This window comes from Paraphaeosphaeria sporulosa (genome assembly GCF_001642045.1).
Source record: "Paraphaeosphaeria sporulosa strain AP3s5-JAC2a unplaced genomic scaffold CC84scaffold_15, whole genome shotgun sequence".
NCBI lineage: Eukaryota > Fungi > Ascomycota > Dothideomycetes > Pleosporales > Didymosphaeriaceae > Paraphaeosphaeria > Paraphaeosphaeria sporulosa.
The window spans coordinates 701,122-721,695 of NW_017253374.1; the positions used below are offsets into that span (position 1 = coordinate 701,122).

Below are 20,574 nucleotides of genomic sequence, written 5' to 3' on the forward strand. Positions count from 1 at the left end.
GGCGAGCATCAAATGGCAGCATCTGCGTCATAATGACTGCTTCACCCTCTTGAGAATCCTTTGGAAAAGCTGGACGCTCACAGAGCTGTTTGAACTCGTCGGTCTCGCCGCAAGGCAGCCAGCAGCTGGCGCAGACCCTGTCCTCCAGAGGAACAGAATCAAGCTCAATGTGTTTAAGGAATTCAACGAAATCGCAAATCTGCGGTTCCTGAGCGTGTTCAAATCCAGCATTGGACTGATCATCCCTGCCGACAGTGCATTAGAGCCTACGGGCTTTGGTGCATAGATGGCTACACGTTGGTCTTCCCATTCCCAGTCATGCTGCAGATAGTCCTAGTACTTTGCTTGTTCTTTCTGGGACCGAGCTGCAGCTCCAGGCGAGAACATGTTCTGATATGGGTACTCCAAATGTTCTTGAAACCCGTCTCGCCCTCGAACCACTCTGCCTCTGACCAGATCCAGAACCTTAGTCCCCGCTATCATCTGAATTCCGCCTGGTTCTCGACATCATGCCAATTACGTGCCTCCTCGACCGCAAAAAGCTCGCTGTAGCAACATCCTGATGGTGGCGAAAGAAGATCTTTATCAACCAGTCGACGAACGTGGTGCGGCTCCTTTGGAAGCCCGAAACATCGAGAGGTATCTTGAAGCGCTCTTCCTCCTCAGAGATAGATTCTGGGACGACGATGAGGTACCGTCACTGGGTGCCATGGCATACGGGCTATTCGTAAGTTGTTACAAAGGTTTCGACATCATTGTACATCGTGTACGTCTACACGGGACCGCGGACACATCGTGGTCGGGATCGTCGCTCATCCACTTAAAGAAAAGTTCCTGCATCAACCGCTAATGTGCAAGCCATTCTGGACGAACTGAGCGACAGAATGGTCATGCGCTGGGGTTGGAGTTTTAGTTGAGTATTGACCAATGCCTTATTTCTCGCTGGTCGAGACAATCTCTTCACGTCTCTTTGTTTCTTTGTACTAAATCAACAAATGTTTCGCCACCCCAGAAGTCTCATCCACACTAAGCAAATCCAGAATCAACTGTAGCAAACAGGCCGTTGCAGATAATAATTATAGCTGCCTTAGGTGGGGGATAACTTCACCTATTTTTATCAAACTTCCCCAGATAGGATTGTATCGCGACACATTAGCTCAGGGGCTACGGCTTGCCATCAAATTAGCACCGGCATTTGTTCTTCCTGCCTAAGTGCTCTCTGCTAGCGCTTTTTTGCCTAGTTAGACACGAACGCGTCCTACCAGGCAGGCATGCCGAATACGAGGTTAGGGAAACTACATATCTATCCAAACTCCGCCGACTAACAAAAAACACAGGACATTTGATTTAGCGCTTTGAGAACTTTGTTACAGCCATAATCATTGTGTCGACTCGTTTAACAGATTTTGTGCCACATCTCCCAAGAGAAAACAAGTCGCCTAGAGGCTGAGAAAGAGATTCCATGTCAGAGTCTGAAATATCCAGCCATGCAAGCTCAGATAACGGGTCCGACGATTCGACTATCGAAGTGCAGACTGAAAAGCTCCAAGAATACACGCAACAGATAAGAGAGAAGCTTAAGCCAGGCTTTATGACCCAGGAGGAGCTTGTGGGCTTCGGAGCAGACCTGATCGCGGCCGACAATCACGATGGAGATGCAGAGGACTTGGCGGAAGCCATCGTCGGGCAGCTGTGGGAAGAGCGTCTAGAAGAGGAAAAATCGTGGCCTGCAGAGACATCTCACGATCGCCTAGAGCGAGCTTTCAACAGACTGGAAGCGCAAGGGATCACGGCGGCGATGAATTTTACCTGCTGCAGATCTTGCGGATTCGAAGAGATTGGCGATGTGGCTAACGAGGGTGACCACGCGTTCGTTTTCTTCCACCAGCAGGATGCGGAGCGCCTGGACGGGGAGGATTGCGATCTCTATCTTGCCTTTGGCGACCATGAAGACGAGTCCCGCGCTGCAGCCGAGAAAGCTGGCCGAGAAGTGGTCCAGTTGCTACGCGATAATGGGCTCGATGTTCAATGGGAAGGGAATGCGAATAGTAGGATTGTGGTGCACTTCGACGTCTGGCAGAAACGGCTGGAACAATAATGTGAGCGAGGTTAGGAAAGAGCAACACAACGATTCTGTCGATAGCGGGACCCTGATGGATGGAAGTTGCTTACTCTAATAAATTGGGGACGTGCAAGGGACAAAGATGGCTTTCCCAGAGAGGATTCAGAAAGTATCAGAATGCTTTACTATCGAAGTTGTAACTGAAAGCTGAGTGTAAATGGTAGCATGTTCTGAGCGCGAGCATAGAAAAGCTGCTTCACCCCGTGAATATGCCAACAAAAGGGGCCCAATCACTCCCGAAGCCTACACAGATATTGCGCAACGCTTTCCGGATCTCTCTGAAGCCTTGCTGATACTCATTCAGCTTGGTAGCGGAATAGTCTGCATTGGCGCCTCCCACACCGACTTCGGAAGGTACAGCTGATAGCTAGTCCGAATATCATCGCTCATGTGGTGAAGAGCAGGCCGAACCAACAACATGAGGGAGTCATCGATAGGCTCCAGTTCGTGGGCCATCTCGATCCAGATGTTTCGAAAGCCATTCCGGAACGAATTGATGATGGCGGAGTCGATTGGCGCGATCTCGTTTCCAAGCGTTCCCGGAGGATACGACGGAATTGTGGCTTAAGGGTTTGACGCTTCTTAGATTGGGGTATCAGAAAGGTGTTGATTTGCCGTTGTAGCAGTGCTGGGCGGGTTGACCTAGCGTTCGAGAAGAGAAGACGTATGGCATATACCGGGTGCTTTCGCTGTTCTTGCACTGTTTCACTGTAGACCTGTGTGGTCTTCTAGTGAAAGTGTTCTATCGTGTGGTGTTGATATCATGGGATCCATCGTCGGGATCTGTCAAGCTAGGACGTGATATTAACGCCCGTGGTACTGAGCAGGATAAAGCCGGGCAACCGTGAGAAATGGCAAGGGCGATGATATACTTAAATGTACTGTCGATGGTGTGAATTAACCCTTGGAAGAAGATGGATGGGATAAGAGAGAATTAACAGAGACTGATCTTGCTCAATCGAGACAAGGCACGTGATCAAGTCTCGTTGCCGACGTTGAAATTTGAGGACTCCAAGTATGAATTACAGGAGATCGAACAGGCTGGACGAGTTTATTTCAATATATACATATGGAATTCATTGATGGTTGTTGTCGTTACTGTTCGTACAAGTCCCTTCCTATTCCTACACCGCGTCCGGATCCCTCCCCAACCCCCGTTCCTCATCATCCAGCAGCGCGCGATCCTGCGTCTGCTATTCCTCTTGGGTCCAAGCCCTGGGTATATCTCATCCGTCTCGTCCTCGGCGCTCCTGTCGCGTGACGTGCTGCCAATCTGTTCAATGTCCTCCAGGGCATTCGAAGCAGTCTTCCTTGAGTTGATATTCGACTTTCCACCTCTTCTTCATCCGCTCATTCATTGCACCTCGTAGATCTGCATCGCCCGCCTCAAGTGCTGCAGACTGCTCCTGTCGCCGTAGGCATTCTCAAGTGCCATCCTCGTCTCAACGGGGCCCTTGGGCCTCGTCGCTTCGTACCCCGCGATTGCCTTCTCCATGTCGTCGAGACTGGACCGCGAGCCGAACGAGTCGAGCATGGCCTGGTTTCGCTCTTCCTGGGTGAGCTCGTAGCCAACGTTTGCGCGGCGGTTGTGGTCGGAGAGCTGCTGGTCGACGCCCATACCAATGAAGCGATTGGCTTGGTCCAGGGTCACGGTGCGCTTGGAGGGCTCGATGAAGAAGGTTTCTGGGATGTAGAGCATGCCGAAGGCGACAGCTGCCATGGTGGGAAGGTACCTTGACAGGTCAGTGATGTTCGGTACAGGGAGTGGTTGTGGCGGCGTACCATTTAGCAATGCGGCCAAGCTTCGGGGCGGCTCTTGAAGCTGTCACTGCGGTAGCTGCTGTCGCGGCGGCTCCTGCTGCGATCAAGGGGACGGCGGCTCGGGATGCGTTGAAGGCAGGAGCGGGCTGGTGTGTTGCCGTTGCGATGAAGCGTCGGGCCATTGTGCTTGGAGCTCGTGGAGACATGGTGGTGTGAAATGGATGAAGAGATGTGTTGGTTGGATTCAAAGGTGTTCTTGTGGTAGATGTCCGAGTGAGGTATGCTTATGTGCTGTAGTGTAGTGGGTGAATGGATGTCTGGTGGCGTGTATACAAGTGGACGTGCAGCGGTTTGATTGATTCCGACACGGCTTCTGTCTAAGATGATGCTTCAGGCATGTGGGTTGGTGGACTTGTATATACGGGCTCACGCGCGGACCAGGCAAGTGGAGAGACAGTGGCCTTGCATGCTCGTGACAGTGCTCTATGTACTCCGCATCCCGAACCGTCACCCCACCAATCAGCAGGCTGCCCAGTCCTACCACCTGGGTGTCAATCATGGGGCGACGGGCCAATCCGATACATTCTCGTGTCGCATCCCAGCCCAAGCCTCTCTCGTCCGCCTTGGGGACGCACTGACGGTACCTGACGTACCGCTCCGCAGTAGGCAGTGCTGCTTCTCGGCCGCGCATGTCGTGCTGGGAGCGGCATTGCTGCAGCGCAGCGAGAGTGGGAGAGCACAGCCTAAAGGGCGGCCCCTGCCGAGGCTCCAGCGCGGCTCTGGCACTGGGCCGGAGAGATGGCAGGCCGCCAGGCATGCACCGCAGCGCGGAATCTGTCGAGTGCGCGCGTTGTGGTGAGCGGTCGTGTGAGATGGGGTGACCTCGGGTCTGCGGGCCCGCGTCCAGCTGCCGACATCTCTCGACCGCGACGCGGACCTTGCTTGTTCGACAACCGCACGCGGACGTGGACACGCCCCTACATCATCCCGCATCGCTAGCCGAGGGGCTCACGATGGCTTCTCCCGCGTTCGATCTGTGTTTCTTCGCGTTAAGGATGCAATCATCTCCAGCCGGTCCTCCTACCGAAGCTACCCGCCTGCGCGATGACGCTGGCGTGGGGAACATGCCATCGTCAACACCATGAAAGGCTCAGCATCGTATCGTGACATTGACGTCCGAACCGTACGACGTCGTCCACGCCGGCCCTTGCCTCGCACCAAGATATCCCGGTGCCTAGGTCTACTGGCGCGAGGTCACGTGACCACATTCCCTCCGGCGCTTACGACCCCGAACGATGTAGCGGACCTTGATCACGGCACCACGGCTCTCTCGCTACGATCCTGTGCATCGAGCCTACATCTCGAAACAAGGTCTCTGCCCGTCAAGTCGCTTGGTCGCCCGAGTAAGACACGCCGCGTAGAGAGGCTTGGCGGTATCAAAACAACACGACCGTCAATGCGGGGTGTTTCTGTGTAGACTTGTAACTGACTACTCTGCCCAAGATCCGCTAGGCAACGACAAGAGGCGGCCCGAATGCCGCTGGTTTCGACCAATCTCCACAAAACCACCATGCTTCGACAAACGAGCTGAGAGTACGAAGCTCCTCGATCCGTTCTGCCATAGGTGGTCCGCACCTCTCAATAGAGACGCTCTCACCACAATAGAAACAGCGTTTATCGTCAGAGTTGTTTCGGTGCCTTCTGTAGCAATACTTGCCAAGGTGGCCGCATGAACACAAGCGGATTGTCGTACAGGGAGGAAATGTGTCGCCCTCCTCGGGCTTGCCGTAAACCCCTTGAAGCACAGAGCGGTACTCTTATTTCAATGGCGCGGTCCATAACGGCGTGGAAATGAAAGCGTAGAAAGCAACGGCGTGAGAACTAATGGCGCAGGAATTAACGGCGCAGAGATCGATAGCGTAGAAATCGACGGCGTTCAATTCGTGACCACTGATTCCATCCTCATAGTAAGATACAGGTTGATTGGGTTATGTTCGAGGAATGAACCAGCCGTAATCGCAAAGGAACCACGGCTGACGTGCTATGGAAGTCGTAACCCACCACTTCAAACCCTGATCGAGAACTTCTATGAAGAGAAGCACAGAGCACCTTCTGTGGTACGGTGACTGGGCCTTGATCAAAATTGCGTCAACTAGATCATTCGATAATCGGGTTCCAGCAACGCTGCCCGGTGAAGTGAAAATCGAAGGGCTTGCCAAGGCCGACCGCTACGTGTCAATTGATCCTAACACCATATACCGGGTCATAAAGTATGGTCGGACAACAGAATGGACGTTCGGAGAGATCAACGGCGCTATATCTTATATCAACGATTTGCGAGGCGATGACTCCACAATCATGCCAGTCGATCTGACCATGGACTCCGTTGCTTCACCGCCGCACTACCAATACTACCTTTGAATTTCGGAATGAGAGAAACCTTTTTCTACTTAAATCATGGAGGACAAACACATGCATACCCAGAAAATCGCATAAGTCATGATGCAAGAATAGGCATTCGTTGGGCGGCTTCTGATTCTCTGAGCCCTCTCACACAGTAAATGTCCGCTATTGCTCAAAGCTGAAGAACGAAAAATAAGGATCATCCTCAATGACCCGGAACCGCGACTTTGTTTTGACTCACAGAGCCAGGGATGCCACCTCATCATCTCTGATCGCAAATCCCCATCTCCATACCTTGTCTTCTGGTTCTTTTTCCACATCTTGATCTGCTTGCAAGTATCAATGCTCGGCGAGCTCAGCCAGAGCCGGTGGTTTCCTGAGGGACCCTACTAATTCTCGATGTTAGTTCGCCAAGTCCTGACCCGTGGAGTCGTCGGTGGGCTGTTGAGGGGAGCCATATTTCTCGGGGAGCGCGTGACCCGCAGACAACTGCGTAGAGCCCACCATCTTATCATCCACGCCAATTTAACATTGGGTCTGGCCAGCCAGTGTCAAGCTTCGATAAACACGACTCGCGTGTAATCCAAACCAATTCCATTGTGGTGATGTCATCTTCCATACCCTTAAACGCTTGTAGATATGTCCGGGCTCCCCTGCTTCTTCTCATTGCAAAGGCTTCATGCTCGAAAATATATACCTCGCAATCTTCCACTTCCCACCCTCCTTCCGACAAATGAAGATCTCCTGGTTATGATGAAACTCCTGCGTGCCTTTCTTCAGCCAGTGCTTGGTACCCTCAGCTGTCGTCCTCGCAAACGCCCACTCGTCATTCATCACAACGATCTCGTCGATGGTGAAGTCAATCTCAAGCTTGATGGTAGAGAAAATGCGCTCGTACGATGACTTGAGCGCTTCGAAGCCTACGGCTGGTTTGAACCCTGGAGCCATAATGACGCCGTCTGAGGTGTAAATGTTAAGGAGGTCTTCCATGGAGTGCGTTGCTAAGACTTTGCCGTAGGCGTGGAGGAGTGTGGTGATTTGGTCTTTGTCGGAGGACACTAGTTTCGTGAGAGGAGGACATGAGCACGAGGGCTGGTTACGAACTCTTGTACAACGAAATGGGTTATTTCCTTTTTGGTGCGTGAAGTTGGTGGTGCAGGAGAGGTTTTATTGCTGTCTTGTTCAATATATGTCACAATTCTAACATTGCGACTTCGAAAGTGGTGCACAGAGTCGGCGTTGTTAGTGCGCAATCAGCCCTCTGAACCTGGTGGGGTTACCCCCATTCTTGAGCTTGTTGCGCCATTTTGCCTATGAAATACCGTGTGCATTAGAGACACTCTGAATAAGTCCACCTTTTGGTTCGTGACTCTTCAAAATCGAAGATGAATTGAAGTTGAAAATCGGGTGATGGAGGCTCGCACGCAATGGATGAATGAGTCAGGTCCGAAAGCCTCTCGGCAGGCATCAGCCGCTTGCTACGACTGCATGGAGAACTCCAGAACTAAAAGCATAAAGGAAATTTATTTTCCGGGATACCGGTCCGCATGCTGAATGCTGAAATACACGCAAGATTCGCAAATACGTTCGGATCATTGTCATCGCTTCCGACCACCACCACCTATTATCAAACCTCCATAGCCTTATCCACCTCCCCAAACCACTTCCAGCCCTCCGGTAACCTCCCACCATCCCTATACTTCATTGCCTCCTCCGCCTCTCCAACGGCATCGTATCCATAGAAAAATTCTCTAATGGGTGCACTCCACGGCTCCAGCCCCTTTGGCCAATCCACCAAATTTCCCTCATAAAACTGTCTGATCTCCTCCGTCTTCTTCGCCACCTGCTCCATCGTAAGCCACGGGTTGGTGCTGCTCAGAATCTGCGTCGTCGCGCTCCTCGGCAGCCGCAACTGCGTGTACAACTCCAATCTCTTTGCGAGATCCCCGGCATTGGGTGAGATGGTGCTCGCGTCGAACAGGATTTCCAACGCAGCAGCGTCTTCCAGCGCGGAACACCCGCCCTGCGCATGCGTGGGCAGCATGTGGTGCACGACGTCCCCGACACACAGCATTCGACCCCTCCAAATCCGCTTCGAAGGTGGGCGCTGCGTCACGGTGTACACCTTCATCTGCTCCGCCGTGTGAGGGATGTGCTTCACCACCTCATGGCAGTTTTCCAGCATCTGGAGCACGCGCTCATGCGAGCTATCCGCGTTCCAGTCCATGGCATTGATTTCCTCCACGCGTGTGTCGTGAAAAACAGCACAGTTGAGCAGGGTGCCGCCGCGGCAGGGATATGTAACCATCGTAATGCCAGCCTTGGGCTCAGAAAACGTGCAGAAGCCTGCGCCCTGCCCATTCCATAGCTTTTTCGCATCGGGGTGCTCGAGCACCTTGTCCATGGGCGCGAGCCAGCGGTACACGGATTTCCCGATCTTCTTTGTGGGGTTGTCTTCCCCGGAGATGGTCTCGAGAAACGGGCAGCGGGACCCGTCGGCTAGAACCCAGAGGTCTTTTTGCACGGTTTGCACGGTTGCGAGCGTCACGACGCCGTCTTCAGGCTTGACATCCACGACTTCGGCGCCGAGATTGATAGTCGCGCCTGCCTTCTCTGCCAGCTCTCGTAGGCCGGAGTGCAGGTCTACACGATGATACGCGCACATCCTCGCCCCAAATCGCTCTTCCACGTCCTCGAACCCGTCTCGGTCCAGGATTTCCAAGCTCGTAGCATTCAGCAGTCGATATTGCTTAAAGTCGACAGGCCTGGCTTTGTCAAAGTCAAAGCCCCAGCGGCGGAGGATCCGATTCGCGTTTGGCGTGAGGAGGATGGCAGCGCCGATCTCACGTTTGAACGTCGACTTTTCGTAGACCTCGACATGGTGGCCTGCGCGACGAAGCGCAATGGCGGCGCCTAGGCCTGCGATGCCTGCGCCAACGATGCCGAAGTTCATGGCGTTGCTGGTGCCGTTGGCAGCCGTTCTGCAAGACGTGGTATGCTCTTGGGTGCGGATGCGAAAGAACGTTCCACCTTGAGGCTATGCTGCGAGAGGTATTGTTGTACGGCTACCATTTCGCTTCGCTAGCGGGCTAGGTATATATGTACACCTCAAATCGCCCCCAGCACGCCCTCTTTCCGGCTGTTTCCACGCAGCTAAGCAGCCACAATGTAAGAGATGATGCGACTTGACGATCGTCTGTGTTCGGTGGGACTGCGCCGTATGCTTCGCAGTGGTGTTGCTTCCAAAAATTAGAGGTGTACACTGCTGGTGGCCTTATTAGGAGCCACGAATACATGTGCTGGAGTGACATCTTACAGTCGCTAACTTAGCGCTGACTGTTGATCCGGCGCATTGTGTCCGAGAACTCCTTTTCTGGCACCCGTCTATCGCGTTTCGTCTTGGTCTACGAAAGAAGACGGAGACCTTACGATCGGTGTACGCATCTCAAGGCGTAAACCAGCAGGGCATGTGTATTGGAAACGGTGTACGTACGAAGGCAGCGGATACACTAAGTACTGTTTACAAAGCATATCACGTAAGAAAAGGGTAATGCCGGGCTAATGTGAATAACACTACGCATGTGCACCCTGCAGAATTAGCTAGGAAGTGTTGAAAGGACGCAAGAAAATTCTCGGACCTGATATAGAATTTGGCCTTTTCTACCGAAGGACAATGCCTGTCCATGTTCGTACAAGTTGCACACGTAGCTCCCTTACAAGAAACGCAGATAGATCTTGGGTATCAATGAATAATGACCTCAGCCGAACGCCCCTGTCGACTAGTCGAAATGTGTAATGCCTTACATGGTCTTAAAGCCACCAGGAAGAGAAGCCATACGGTGAATGGTGGCATGGCATACGCAATGCCAGTGTAAACGCCGCTGCTGTAATGCTGTGAATGGAAATCGCCTTGGTGGTACTTACACTCGTCGCATAAGGTCATAAGCGAAGGCAATGCGTACACATTCATCCAGTAATACGATGAGCGAAAGTGATTTAGCTGTACCAACCGCTGGCTCCGATATTCGTCTGTTCGGGAGCGCGATGTGGTATCAGAGGTTCCTTGATGTCGAATGCCTCTATCAAAGTGCGCCATGTGGCATAGTCGATCGAGAAGACGGCTTGGCGTCTTTGTACTTCCACGTTCTGTTCGCGTCGTTGATCAGCGGTACTTGCTTCGGGAGCTGTAAATGGTTAATGGCGAGCCACAATTAACGGTCTAGTGAACCTACCTAATAATGGAAGACCATCTGCGTCGGTTTCTACTTTAGCCGCGCCCTCGCGGATCAGAAAGCTGATGTAGAAAAGATTCTCGACCGTCTGTCCAAAGGAGTGTGGGTTGATTGCGAAGTCGAACAAGGACACCGCTGCCTCCTCGCTCTCTAGTGCGCAAACGCGATGCCTTCTGAAAACGTCTCCCATTTCGTCGTCAGTCGGGTCACTCGTTAGGAGCTCGAGCTCGTTCGTTACCAACTCGCTCGCTCTGTTGAGGTGATCTTTTAGTCGCTCTCCAACAGTCTTGACTTGGTGGGTCAGATTGGAGTTTTCGCTCTTGTCCATTTCGGACAATTTGATCTCTTGTGGCCGTGTGGCCGGCCCCGCTGGTTGTCGTTGTGCCCGAGCACGGCGCGTCATGTTCCTAACGCGTTTCTGGACGGAAAGAGGCCCCAACAGAAAACTCGAAAGAGGAGGACGGCTATTCGAAGGGAAGCAGGCGTGCCTGCCCAAGTACGCCCAGTCCAGCCCTTCCCCGTCGCCGTCTCCCTCTTCGTCGGCTTCATCCACCTGCATTTGTCGAGGCCGACGGGAACTAGGTTGCGCGTCTTCTTGGGCGCCGGGCGGTCTTCCCTCCTTCATGAAGAAGATGCATCTCGACACAAACTGGTCTAGATCTACGCCGATCCCGTGATTGCCCTGGTTCACGCTGTTTTTCAGCTGTTTCGAAGACAGGTCGGTCACCGAGGTCAGAAAGTGCGAATCCAGGACGGCGTCCGCGGTCATGCGAACTTTGCTGAACACGCGCGTCGCTTGTGGGACTAGCTCGTTCAGCCGGTTGCTGTTGGGTTTAATGTACTCGTCGCGGTTGTCTGGCCGGGTCAGTGATATTCAGCGTAGTGATAGCGAGGACCGTACCTTCAAGCTCGCGCTGGAGGTTGCGGTAGTTTGAGCGAATTTGCCGGCGCTTTCTGGGGTCTTGTTGAGGGTTGTAATAACGCATATCCGGATCGTCATCGTCATCCTCAGGCGCAGGTAGCTCTGGATCCTCCGTCTCATCTTGGCCATCGGCATCTTCGAGTTCGGCATCGGTTGGGGTGGGCAAAGCCTGCTCGAAATCGTCTTCTTCTTCCGCATCCTCTTCGTTTTCCTGTCCATCTTCGTAGATTCCAATGCCGGCGGCTGCACTTCCGCGCAGCTCCGAGTTGGCTGAATCGTATTTGCTTGTGCGCAGGCGCTTATTTGGGTTGGAAGTGGAGGCTGAGTCGGGAGTAGGAAGGCGCTGGGCACGCGTTCCTGCCATTGAACCTCTCTTAGAAGCTGGCGAAGGCGTGTTTTGACGCGACTCTGGTATGTCGTTCTCTTTATCCGAAGACTGCGACAGGGCGGGGCTCATAACAGAATATGACGAGGTTCGCGCAGTGCTGCCTCGCCCCGCAGGGGTCGGGTCGCGATAGAGGGTGTCGACGGTCGTTGCGCGGCTCCGCAGAGGCGTGGCGGAAGTGTGTGTGTTGAGACGGGCCATTGTTTGGGTTGCGGCACGCGTAGGACGGGATGCCGCAGCGTCGCCGTGCTGCCGTGCGTTGGTGTGTTGAGGACGGGCGCACGACGCGGCGACCAGTCGTCGAGCCGCAGGCTAGCGCGATTTCGCGTCATCAGAAATGGGAGGAGCGACCGGGGCGCGTATGCCAAGCCAGCCCCACGTGCTAACGCTCTCGCGCCGCCATGAGCGCGCCGTGGCGGGTGACGGTGGAAGGAACACTCCAGGCTGCTGCGACTGCCGTGACATGGCGCCCTAGATCGTGCTGCTGGTAGCTGCATCATCGGCCGTCCCGTCTCCCTAGTCAGCTCCTGGGTCTCGCACATTCACCACCAGCTCCATGCGGGCCATAGCTCACGTCAAGCTCCCCGCCGGCGATGGAAGCCTTCCACTTTGCGACCACGACCGACCTCTCTGAGCTACCAGTGCACGTGAAAATGTACGCATCGCTCACCTTGGTATCCACCGCTCTTTCATGGACGCTAAAGTGTACAGCGACCGGCTAGATGGCCATCAGAAGCCAATTCCGTACTCTGTGCTGCTCAAGAGGCCGGACCTGAGACACCGGGCGTCAAACACAAAGTGAGAAGCTTGCTCTGTAGGAAACGCCGTGGCTGACTGGGCTAACTCAGCCCCCACTCTGAGCTGTACGTCACGGCCCAGATCTGGGCAGACAGCAAGCCTCTCACCGTCGATGTCCAGACCGCGTACAAGTCGTTCAAGAACGCTCGAATATGGGGCGAGTGGCTGCCGCTGCCCATCACCTACGCGAGCCTTCCTGTATCTGCCCAGCTCGCCATCACTATATGGGACCTGTCACCCGCCGAAGACAAGGACTCAGACCGCCACGCGATTCCCTTTGGGGGGACTACCATACCCTTGTTCGACAAAGACAACACTCTGCACAACGGCCGCCAGCGCTGTAGGATCCATCGCTTCAAGGCCGCTGATGGCCTGTCGAACACTACCACGCCGTGGGTAATACCACCAGCGCGCAAGGGTAAAAATGATGCCCCGCAGGAACATGCAGTGGACGAGCAGATTGCGGAGATGCAGAGACTGGAGGAACTGTTGAAAAAGCAGGAGATGGGGGATATCCCAGAAACACAGTGGCTTGACAAACTGGTCTTCCGAAAGATGGAGGAGATCAAACAGAAAGCCATCAAAGCCGAGCATGCAGCTATGAACGGCCGCAAGTCACGGCCGAATGGACTCAACGGCCATGGCGGCGAGGACGCCGATGATGACATATTCTATCTAGACATCGAGCTTCCGCGATTCGATCATTCCATCGTTTTCACCGATAACGAGTATCCGCCTCCCCCTGTTTCCGATATCAAGCTGCTTTCCGACTCCGAAATACGACTGCGACCTCCTCCAGAAGTGTCCTTTGGTCCTGGAATAGGCAACGAAGATGCAGAAGCCGGCCGCCTCATTCGCATCTACGATCCTGAGATTGGACGACGCGCCAATCCTGCAGAAGATAAGCATCGTGAGCTGATGCGCAGCCAACAGACAGACTCCCTGGATCGCGACAGGAAACCCAACGTACACGTTCGCGACAAGCTATTCGGGCTACTCAACAGGGGTCCGCTTGACGAGATCACCACGCAAGAACGCGATGAGATCTGGAAGTTTCGCTATTTCCTGTCTACCAAGAAACGCGCCTTGACCAAGTTCGTCAAGTGTGTCAACTGGCATAATGAACGCGAAGCCCGTCAGGCTGCTCCCATGCTAGACAAGTGGGCAGAAATCGATGTCGACGACGCATTGGAGTTGCTGGGTTCTCAGTTTGACCATCCCGTTGTGCGTAGCTATGCCGTGGAACGTCTTAAGAAGGCAGACGACGATGAGCTACAGCTATATCTATTACAGCTGGTGCAGGCTCTTAAGTATGAAGCGGCTGGCGATGGCGACGACTCTTCGCTTGCGCGCTTCTTAGTTACACGTGCAGCTAACAGTCTAGCGTTGGGCAACTTTCTCTTCTGGTATTTGGTAGTTGAAGTCAGTGACAGCAGCAACGATCAAGCACCGGAACATCGCGAATTGTTTGCAAAGGTCGAGTATGACTTCATGACCGAACTTGAGACAACGCCCGAAGGCACAGAGATACGCAGGACATTCCGTCGCCAGGTTGAGCTTCTCACAGTGCTTGGAAAGCTATCGAAAGAGGTGCGCTACGGAGGCGGCGACCGCCCAGCCAAGATTACACGCCTCAAGAAAGCACTCGCAGACCCGAAGAATGACCTTCTCAGCTTCGACCCTCTTCCACTCCCGCTCGATCCATCCGTGCTGATAAACGGTATCTACCCTGACGATTGCAACGTGTTGAAATCATCTCTCCTGCCAATAGTCCTCAACTTTAGAACGACGGCCAACGCAAAGTACCCAATCATCTTCAAAACTGGAGATGACCTCCGGCAGGACCAGCTTGTAATCCAAATCATCACCCTGATGGACCAGCTGTTAAAGAAAGAAAACCTAGACCTCAAACTTACACCCTACCGCATCCTCGCGACCTCCGCCTCTACCGGCGCATTCCAGTTCATACCCTCCATGTCACTCGCAGCGGCCCTCCAAAAGCACAAAGGCAGCCTCCTCTCTTATCTGCGCGCCAACAATCCGGACGACGCCGCGCCCCTAGGTGTCCGCAAAGAAGCAATGGACACCTACATCAAGTCGTGTGCGGGCTACAGCGTGATAACCTACCTCCTCGGCGTCGGCGACCGCCACCTCGACAACCTCCTTATCTCGCCCTCGGGCGCCTTCTTCCACGTCGATTTCGGCTACATCCTCGGGCGCGACCCCAAGCCGTACGCCCCGCAGATGAAAATTGCACCCCAGATGATCGAGGGCATGGGCGGGCCCGAGCACCCGAACTACCTCGCCTTCAAGGAATACTGCTTCACGGCGTGGTCGACGCTGCGCAAGTCGAGCAATCTTATTCTGAACTTGTTCGCGCTGATGAAGGAGGCGAATATTCCGGATATCAAGGTGGAGCGCGAAGGCAGCGTGAGGAAGGTCGAGCAGAGGATGTGGCTGGGGAAGAGCGATGGGGATGCGGGGCGGGAGTTTGAGAAGCTGATTGAGGAGAGTGTGAATGATCGGATGGCGGGGGTCATTGATGCGGCGCATGATTGGATGCAGTGGCTTAAGAAGTAGGACCACTGTCGTAAGCAAGTTCTGCTGGTGAACATTACATTAAGGCGGCGCGAAGGAAACGCATAGCATTATTGGCGTTTGGGGGAGGTGATGTGAGTCTGGATTGATTATCTGATCTGCGAATCCGCTGGGCGAGAAGCACCATGGACGCTTAGAAGAAAGCTTCATAATTCGGGAGGGTGTTTGAGACAAGATAGTCATTGCGCCGGTTGTGTTCACAAATGCAACCTTCCTCGTGACTGGGTCCGCATGTGTACGGACGTCTTTGCACTGCACGGGATCGTGGGTATCGCTCAGCCTGGGCAAGTATGGTAGCTGTCCGTGCAATCACAACCGTAAGGCTGAATCTGCATACTCGCGGATCCTCGGCTCAAGTCCTCTCATGAGATCGTGAGTCTAACGTATGAAAAGTGCTGTACGAGTAGTCCTGATTCCAGCCAGCCATGGCATCACAGCACTTTTTCACGTGGACTCGTGTGACACCTTCGAGACATTAGATATCGACGGGTACATATGGAAGACTGACCCAGGCGCGAGACCAGCTGTTGTCGATGCCACAAGCAAGCTATCCGAGAATGAAATGTGTCTTATGTGTTCTACATGAAGTATACTGAAGCTAGAGACTTGGTTACGGCCGACAGGCACGCAGCGGGTATGAAGCTCATGTGTTCGCTTGAAAGGAATCCCAGCGCCCAGTATGTACAAAAGTATATATGTCGCATGCATGTGCACGACTCAGAAGCCTTGCTGCCGATGCCACTTCTCCTCCCAGCCCGGGAAGTACGGGCTGTCGTCCAAAGTATGCGGTTCCCAGTCCTCGGGGACCCATCCCTTCTCAACCTGCTCCTTGGCCCACGCCTCCAATGCAGGCTTGACAACGTGTTCGGTGTGCCATGTGTTCTTGTATGCCATCAAGTTCGGCTTCGCCTCATTCAGCACCTTCAGGACCAGCGCCGGCACAAAAGGCTCGGCGCGGAACTCCTCGACCGGTGTAAATAGAGCTTTGAAATTGAAGACAATGGCACCCGACAGCGGCAGGCGACGTAGTGTCTGCCAGTCGACTCGGAGATTGCAGCGTGAGATGTCGAGCTCGGGCATCTGGACGTCGCGTAGCTTCTCGTGTGGGTCGCCGGGCGGCATGTAGAGCGGCTGGTCCACCTCCAGACCCCATGACCCACGCTGGATGGCCTTATCAGTGGGCTTCTTCGTGAAGTAGCTAGACCAGTGTTAGCGCAGCGACAAAAGTGGGTCGGATTGACGACGTACCGATCCATCGAGAACTGCATCTTCTCCTTGTAATCCGGCACCGGTGCATGTATCTCGGGCAATGTCTTGCCAATCTTCGAGCCTACGTTCCACCCTAAAGCACTACAGATCGTGCCTGCGCGGAAGCTGTACAAGCCGTCGTCTGGGTTTCGCATTGTAATGGCAAAGTCTTCGGGGACGTTGCTGAAAAGCACGTGCAGTGGATGAGTGTTCTTCAGGTCTGACTCTGTTTTGAGAATACTGTTGTAGAAGATCATCTTCTCGGTATCCAGGTGGAAGTACTGCGGATAGCGCGCGCAGAGAAATTGCAGAGACATCTCCATGAGCTCCTTGCAGGCAAAATATGAGCCAGGAAGCATGTTCAAGACGTTCTCCCTTTCTCTCGTGTATATCTCCTTCCGCTGCCGTATGCGCTCTTCGTATGTGCTCTCGAGCTCAAGCCACCAGTCGGGTTCCATCTTGGTGAGAGCTGCTACCTTCTCAGTACAGTACAGATCATACTCATAGCGTGAACTTACACATCGTTTGATGGTAAGCCCATCGGAAAGGTCGGTATGGTCTGGGCTTCGCCTTCTTGATGTCGAAGTCATAGTAGGGCTCGGGAAGGGGTATACCACTCAGCGTAGCGTAGTCCGGAAAGTCCCCGAGTGCTTGGATCTCCTCTACCGTGAACTCACAGGGTGTGCACATCGTCTTCTTCGCATCGTGAAGCTCAGTGGTGAGCGGCACACATTCTCTCTTTTCTGCAGATAGTATCACATCGTCCTGGCTCTTGCCTAACTTCTCGGCGAAACCGGGGATGTCCGCCAGTGCGATCTTACGAGATGGAGGATATACATCCGAGTAGTCCGGCGCTGAGTTGTTGGTTTCCTTCTCTGGTGACAACGACCGAGGAGGAGTCTTTGAACCGGAGAACCGTCGGCGCTCCCAATGAAGTCGGCTCAAGAGCACTTCGCGCCTTCCTTTCTTCAGTAACAGAAATACTGTGGAGCTGACGACGAAGACAGCGCCGAGCAGGACCAGTGTTGGAGTAACCATGACGAGAAAAGTGTCTCACGCAGCCGCCCGGAGACAGCTGGAGACTACTTGAAGCCGTACAGATGTATCACTATACGGAGGCGGAAGTGCCGAGCGAGTCGGGGCCTAGGCTCGACAGGTTGCACAGCAGAAGATGGAAATTGGGTAGCGAGCAGTGGGCAAAGCAACCCAACTACCTCATATAGAAACTCGAAAGCCGTAAAAGTAAAGGTCCACAATGCACCAGGTGAACGTGGCCTGCTAAAGAAAGGATGGCGCGGTTCTTATCAAAGGAAAGCGGGGTGCAGCGATGCGTAATGGACATTGTGAAATGACAGCGCGGCAGCAGGGCAGACGGTCGCCATGGCGGCTCGAGTAGGCGACTGGACCAGGGCAATCGCCCTGCGCTGGGTACAGGAACGTACCAGGCTGGCTTGCGGATGATCAAAGCGGACGCAGCAGCGGTCGTCGCGTCTAGGGCAGGGCGAGCGAGCATCCGACGATGAGATCCCCCACTAGGGCTGTTCAGCCACTTGGAGCTTACCCAACTCAGTATGCAGGTCCAGTCGCTGCCGCCGCCAGCTCTACCGCGATCTAACGACGGGTAGCGTCTGAAATAACTGTAAGCAGGCGATGGATGTTCATCGATGCTGCGCCGTGTTGCCGTGGGCCGTCTTCCGCTGCGTTGGTTGCCTTGGTCCTCACAGACGGTGGAGCACTGCTGCCGCTTGTGGTAAACAGATCCCATGGCGAATTACGTATTGCGCACAGGAGTTGTGCGTATCCCGTGGAGCTTTGGGATAGGCCAAGAGAAGCGCAGTCGGGACCAGAGCCGCTGCAGAGTGGCCAGACGGGCGTCGAGTCCCGATACGCTGTTCGAACATGCAGGTGCCGACGCCACGCCTGCATCCTCTGCCGCACGGTCATCTACATAGCAGACTGGGGCATGGAGCGATGATCATGTCCCTGGACAGGTACTGTATCGAGCCCTTGTGGCGTGACGCTCTGGGGTTGTAGCGCTGGCAGGCACGCTGGGTGCGTGTGCGGGGCTCACGGTGCTTCTGGCTGTGCGGACGAGATGAGGCACTGTCCGTGGAGAGTAGTTCGATGCGGCCGAGGTCGATGACAGCCATGTAGTGCGAGAGATGGAGTTTTATATTCAGTGCCCGCAGGCAGCAGGTGGAGTACAACAGCGATGTCTTGACAGGAGCGATGCGGCAGCCTAAGCCCACCTGGGACCGTTTGTGGCCGGAAACGGCCAGCCGTCATCGGAGCCAGCGCTCAGATGCCACACTTTTCTCACGACACGCCCTCACTCGTCACTCCAGGCCTAATATGGTTTCCAGTTTCAGAGATGCAGCAGTTCTCGTGGGCTGCATTCACCCAGCCCCGTTTGAGTATCCGTTTCCCTACCCCGGCTAGACCACGCAAGTCGCGCCCAAGCTCCAGAGAAGGACCAGTTCAACTGCCCAGCATGACCTCAACCTCCCCCAAAAGGCTCCCAGTCGGACCGTACCGTTAATCCCACTCGTCGAGCTTGGCTAATCTCCTTCCCGCAAAGTTCTGGCACGGTTCGCACAACGTGGTCGCCGTGGAGCTCCGCCATACTGAAGCCGCGCATTGTCAACGAAGGTGGCGCTGTTACTGGCATGCCTGGTACGCTCGCGCGCGCCGACAAGAGGTGTCCACGGCCATCAATGCCAGTAATCTCGATGCAGCCCAAAGTTTCCTTCACGGCGAGAGAGATCGCACAGATGTCCTTGGCTGTTTCTCTCAGAGACGATGCCCATTCCACGGTATGGTCCGAACACGTGAGGCCTCCCCCGAAAGCACCACGGAGCGCCAGGAGCTTGAGAGCGCCATCCTCCACGACAACGATGAAACGACCATTCCGTGTTGCAGCCGCCGAAAGGGCTTGTCTCCCGGTTGTATTGCCTGGGAGCGACCTCCACTGAGAACTGGGGGCGCCCAAAGGTGCTATGAAGCTCCGCATCAATTGGGAGCCGTGTTTTTGGTTTATCGCAACGAAGATATACGGTCTCTCAGATGGCGATTCGAATATATTGACGGCTGTAACCTCTCCTCTGTGTGGCTGTTGAACATCAGACATTGCATATTCCGCCAAGTGGTGGGACTTACGGATGGATTTGGCGTTGCATTGACATCATGTGGCGGCAGTGACATGGATGTTGGGCTACCTACACCCACGATAACAGTAAGTACATCGGCAAAAGATACTGTTGACAGTGTATGTAGCTTACCTATCCCTTGAGCATGGACACTCCAGCAAACAACATGATTTTCTGACGTCACTGCGAAGACCACAAAACAATTCATCCGCACAAATTTGGAAAAACCCACGGATTGCACCAGGCCGGTGTTCCGAGGGCATTTCAGAGTCAAGTGACAGTTGCGTAGGGCGGTCCAGCAAGGTCTCTGTGAGTATTGGTACAATCTCACCCCATTCACACCTTCTCCGCCTACGGCAATCCATGCAGCAGCTCTCTGGTCTGTATCTGTGGCGTCTACTTGCAAGATAGACAACGACCTCGGTGTCCAGGCTGCCTTCTGGTTGATGCGCACCTCGGACAAGCTGTTGTCTTCAACGTTCCCAGTCTCTTGGTACTCATATACAATGAGGCGAAGATGTGTCACAACGGCCAGGAGATGATCAGAGATGGCGACTGCCCGTACACTTTCACCCTTCGACAGCGATTTGGGACGAATTAACGCAGTTGGCGTGACATCCTTGTTCAGGTTCTGGCATTCTATATTGTATAGACGAATTTCGGATGGTGTAGCAACTGCTACCCAACCGTTTGGCGCTATCGCGGTTGAGACAAAGGCTTCAGAGTCGCGTATGGAGAAGCGTCGTTTTTGCTGCTGCAGTCGAGTCTGTGAAGTGATTCCTTTTGAGGCCTGTAGAACATCGAAACTCTCAGTCGCTTGAAATTGTTGCTCTGGCGATGTCGGAATCACTCCTGAAGATGCGAAAGAACTGCGAGCCATGGTTCACAGCATGCTTGGCGACAATACCCCAAGCTTCGTGCCATGCCAAAAGCAAGAGTGGAGAAGAGATATCTAAAGT

General features: G+C 54.1%; 10 protein-coding genes across 10 annotated transcripts; 3 read left to right on the forward strand and 7 right to left on the reverse strand.

The window, feature by feature from the left end:
- The first annotated feature begins 1,156 nt into the window (after window positions 1-1,156).
- CC84DRAFT_403355 (uncharacterized protein) lies at window positions 1,157-2,189 on the forward strand. The gene has a single exon (XM_018186055.1). The coding sequence runs from the start codon at window positions 1,463-1,465 to the stop codon at window positions 2,096-2,098; it is 636 nt and encodes a 211-aa protein (XP_018029810.1). The 5' UTR covers window positions 1,157-1,462; the 3' UTR covers window positions 2,099-2,189.
- Window positions 2,190-3,351: 1,162 nt separating this feature from the next.
- CC84DRAFT_1169546 (uncharacterized protein) lies at window positions 3,352-4,212 on the reverse strand. Its single transcript, XM_018179687.1, has 2 exons — window positions 3,905-4,212; window positions 3,352-3,855 (listed from the first exon to the last, which is right to left on the reverse strand). Exons 1-2 carry the CDS (start codon window positions 4,087-4,089, stop codon window positions 3,477-3,479), a joined length of 564 nt encoding a protein of 187 aa, XP_018029811.1. The 5' UTR covers window positions 4,090-4,212; the 3' UTR covers window positions 3,352-3,476.
- A 629-nt stretch (window positions 4,213-4,841) lies between these two features.
- Window positions 4,842-5,794, forward strand: CC84DRAFT_403395 (uncharacterized protein). Its single transcript, XM_018186056.1, has 2 exons — window positions 4,842-5,286; window positions 5,387-5,794. The coding sequence occupies exons 1-2, from the start codon at window positions 5,025-5,027 to the stop codon at window positions 5,614-5,616; spliced, it is 492 nt and encodes a 163-aa protein (XP_018029812.1). The 5' UTR covers window positions 4,842-5,024; the 3' UTR covers window positions 5,617-5,794.
- A 708-nt stretch (window positions 5,795-6,502) lies between these two features.
- On the reverse strand, window positions 6,503-7,312 carry CC84DRAFT_1169548 (uncharacterized protein). The gene has a single exon (XM_018179688.1). It carries the CDS (start codon window positions 7,274-7,276, stop codon window positions 6,950-6,952), a length of 327 nt encoding a protein of 108 aa, XP_018029813.1. The 5' UTR covers window positions 7,277-7,312; the 3' UTR covers window positions 6,503-6,949.
- Window positions 7,313-7,913: 601 nt separating this feature from the next.
- Window positions 7,914-9,239, reverse strand: CC84DRAFT_1104648 (FAD/NAD(P)-binding domain-containing protein; the record flags this gene model as incomplete). The annotated part of the gene is made up of 1 exon (XM_018175067.1): window positions 7,914-9,239. The coding sequence occupies one exon, from the start codon at window positions 9,237-9,239 to the stop codon at window positions 7,914-7,916; it is 1,326 nt and encodes a 441-aa protein (XP_018029814.1).
- Window positions 9,240-9,849: 610 nt separating this feature from the next.
- On the reverse strand, window positions 9,850-12,095 carry CC84DRAFT_1169550 (Nse4-domain-containing protein). The gene is made up of 3 exons (XM_018179689.1): window positions 11,420-12,095; window positions 10,519-11,373; window positions 9,850-10,470 (listed from the first exon to the last, which is right to left on the reverse strand). The coding sequence occupies exons 1-3, from the start codon at window positions 12,024-12,026 to the stop codon at window positions 10,283-10,285; spliced, it is 1,650 nt and encodes a 549-aa protein (XP_018029815.1). The 5' UTR covers window positions 12,027-12,095; the 3' UTR covers window positions 9,850-10,282.
- A 323-nt stretch (window positions 12,096-12,418) lies between these two features.
- On the forward strand, window positions 12,419-15,203 carry CC84DRAFT_1104805 (phosphatidylinositol 3-kinase-like protein; the record flags this gene model as incomplete). Its single annotated transcript, XM_018175071.1, has 3 exons — window positions 12,419-12,480; window positions 12,537-12,623; window positions 12,674-15,203. The coding sequence occupies 3 exons, from the start codon at window positions 12,419-12,421 to the stop codon at window positions 15,201-15,203; spliced, it is 2,679 nt and encodes an 892-aa protein (XP_018029816.1).
- Window positions 15,204-15,872: 669 nt separating this feature from the next.
- Window positions 15,873-17,593, reverse strand: CC84DRAFT_403624 (uncharacterized protein). Its single transcript, XM_018186058.1, has 3 exons — window positions 16,988-17,593; window positions 16,470-16,941; window positions 15,873-16,419 (listed from the first exon to the last, which is right to left on the reverse strand). Exons 1-3 carry the CDS (start codon window positions 17,505-17,507, stop codon window positions 15,939-15,941), a joined length of 1,473 nt encoding a protein of 490 aa, XP_018029817.1. The 5' UTR covers window positions 17,508-17,593; the 3' UTR covers window positions 15,873-15,938.
- On the reverse strand, window positions 17,370-18,385 carry CC84DRAFT_403595 (uncharacterized protein). Its single transcript, XM_018186057.1, has one exon. The coding sequence runs from the start codon at window positions 18,232-18,234 to the stop codon at window positions 17,680-17,682; it is 555 nt and encodes a 184-aa protein (XP_018029818.1). The 5' UTR covers window positions 18,235-18,385; the 3' UTR covers window positions 17,370-17,679.
- Window positions 18,386-18,945: 560 nt separating this feature from the next.
- Window positions 18,946-20,495, reverse strand: CC84DRAFT_1232961 (uncharacterized protein; the record flags this gene model as incomplete). The annotated part of the gene is made up of 2 exons (XM_018183779.1): window positions 18,946-19,620; window positions 19,725-20,495. The coding sequence occupies 2 exons, from the start codon at window positions 20,493-20,495 to the stop codon at window positions 18,967-18,969; spliced, it is 1,425 nt and encodes a 474-aa protein (XP_018029819.1). The 3' UTR covers window positions 18,946-18,966.
- Between the last annotated feature and the right edge of the window lie 79 nt (window positions 20,496-20,574).

Bases quoted from the DNA above. Each gene is read 5' to 3' on its own strand.
- CC84DRAFT_1169550 (XM_018179689.1), bottom strand. From the start codon at position 12,026: ATGGCCCGTCTCAACACACACACTTCCGCCACGCCTCTGCGGAGCCGC. The intron at 11,374-11,419 runs GTACGGTCCTCG...TGACCCGGCCAG, and splicing joins CCTCCAGCGCGAGCTTGAAG to ACAACCGCGACGAGTACATT. The intron at 10,471-10,518 runs GTAGGTTCACTA...AACCATTTACAG, and splicing joins AGATGGTCTTCCATTATTAG to CTCCCGAAGCAAGTACCGCT.
- CC84DRAFT_1169546 (XM_018179687.1), bottom strand. From the start codon at position 4,089: ATGTCTCCACGAGCTCCAAGCACAATGGCCCGACGCTTCATCGCAACG. The intron at 3,856-3,904 runs GTACGCCGCCAC...TGACCTGTCAAG, and splicing joins CTTGGCCGCATTGCTAAATG to GTACCTTCCCACCATGGCAG.
- CC84DRAFT_403624 (XM_018186058.1), bottom strand. From the start codon at position 17,507: ATGGTTACTCCAACACTGGTCCTGCTCGGCGCTGTCTTCGTCGTCAGC. The intron at 16,942-16,987 runs GTAAGTTCACGC...CTGAGAAGGTAG, and splicing joins GGCTTACCATCAAACGATGT to CAGCTCTCACCAAGATGGAA. The intron at 16,420-16,469 runs GTACGTCGTCAA...ACACTGGTCTAG, and splicing joins ATGCAGTTCTCGATGGATCG to CTACTTCACGAAGAAGCCCA.
- CC84DRAFT_403355 (XM_018186055.1), top strand. From the start codon at position 1,463: ATGTCAGAGTCTGAAATATCCAGCCATGCAAGCTCAGATAACGGGTCC.
- CC84DRAFT_1169548 (XM_018179688.1), bottom strand. From the start codon at position 7,276: ATGGAAGACCTCCTTAACATTTACACCTCAGACGGCGTCATTATGGCT.
- CC84DRAFT_403395 (XM_018186056.1), top strand. From the start codon at position 5,025: ATGAAAGGCTCAGCATCGTATCGTGACATTGACGTCCGAACCGTACGA. The intron at 5,287-5,386 runs GTAAGACACGCC...ACTCTGCCCAAG, and splicing joins CAAGTCGCTTGGTCGCCCGA to ATCCGCTAGGCAACGACAAG.
- CC84DRAFT_403595 (XM_018186057.1), bottom strand. From the start codon at position 18,234: ATGGGATCTGTTTACCACAAGCGGCAGCAGTGCTCCACCGTCTGTGAG.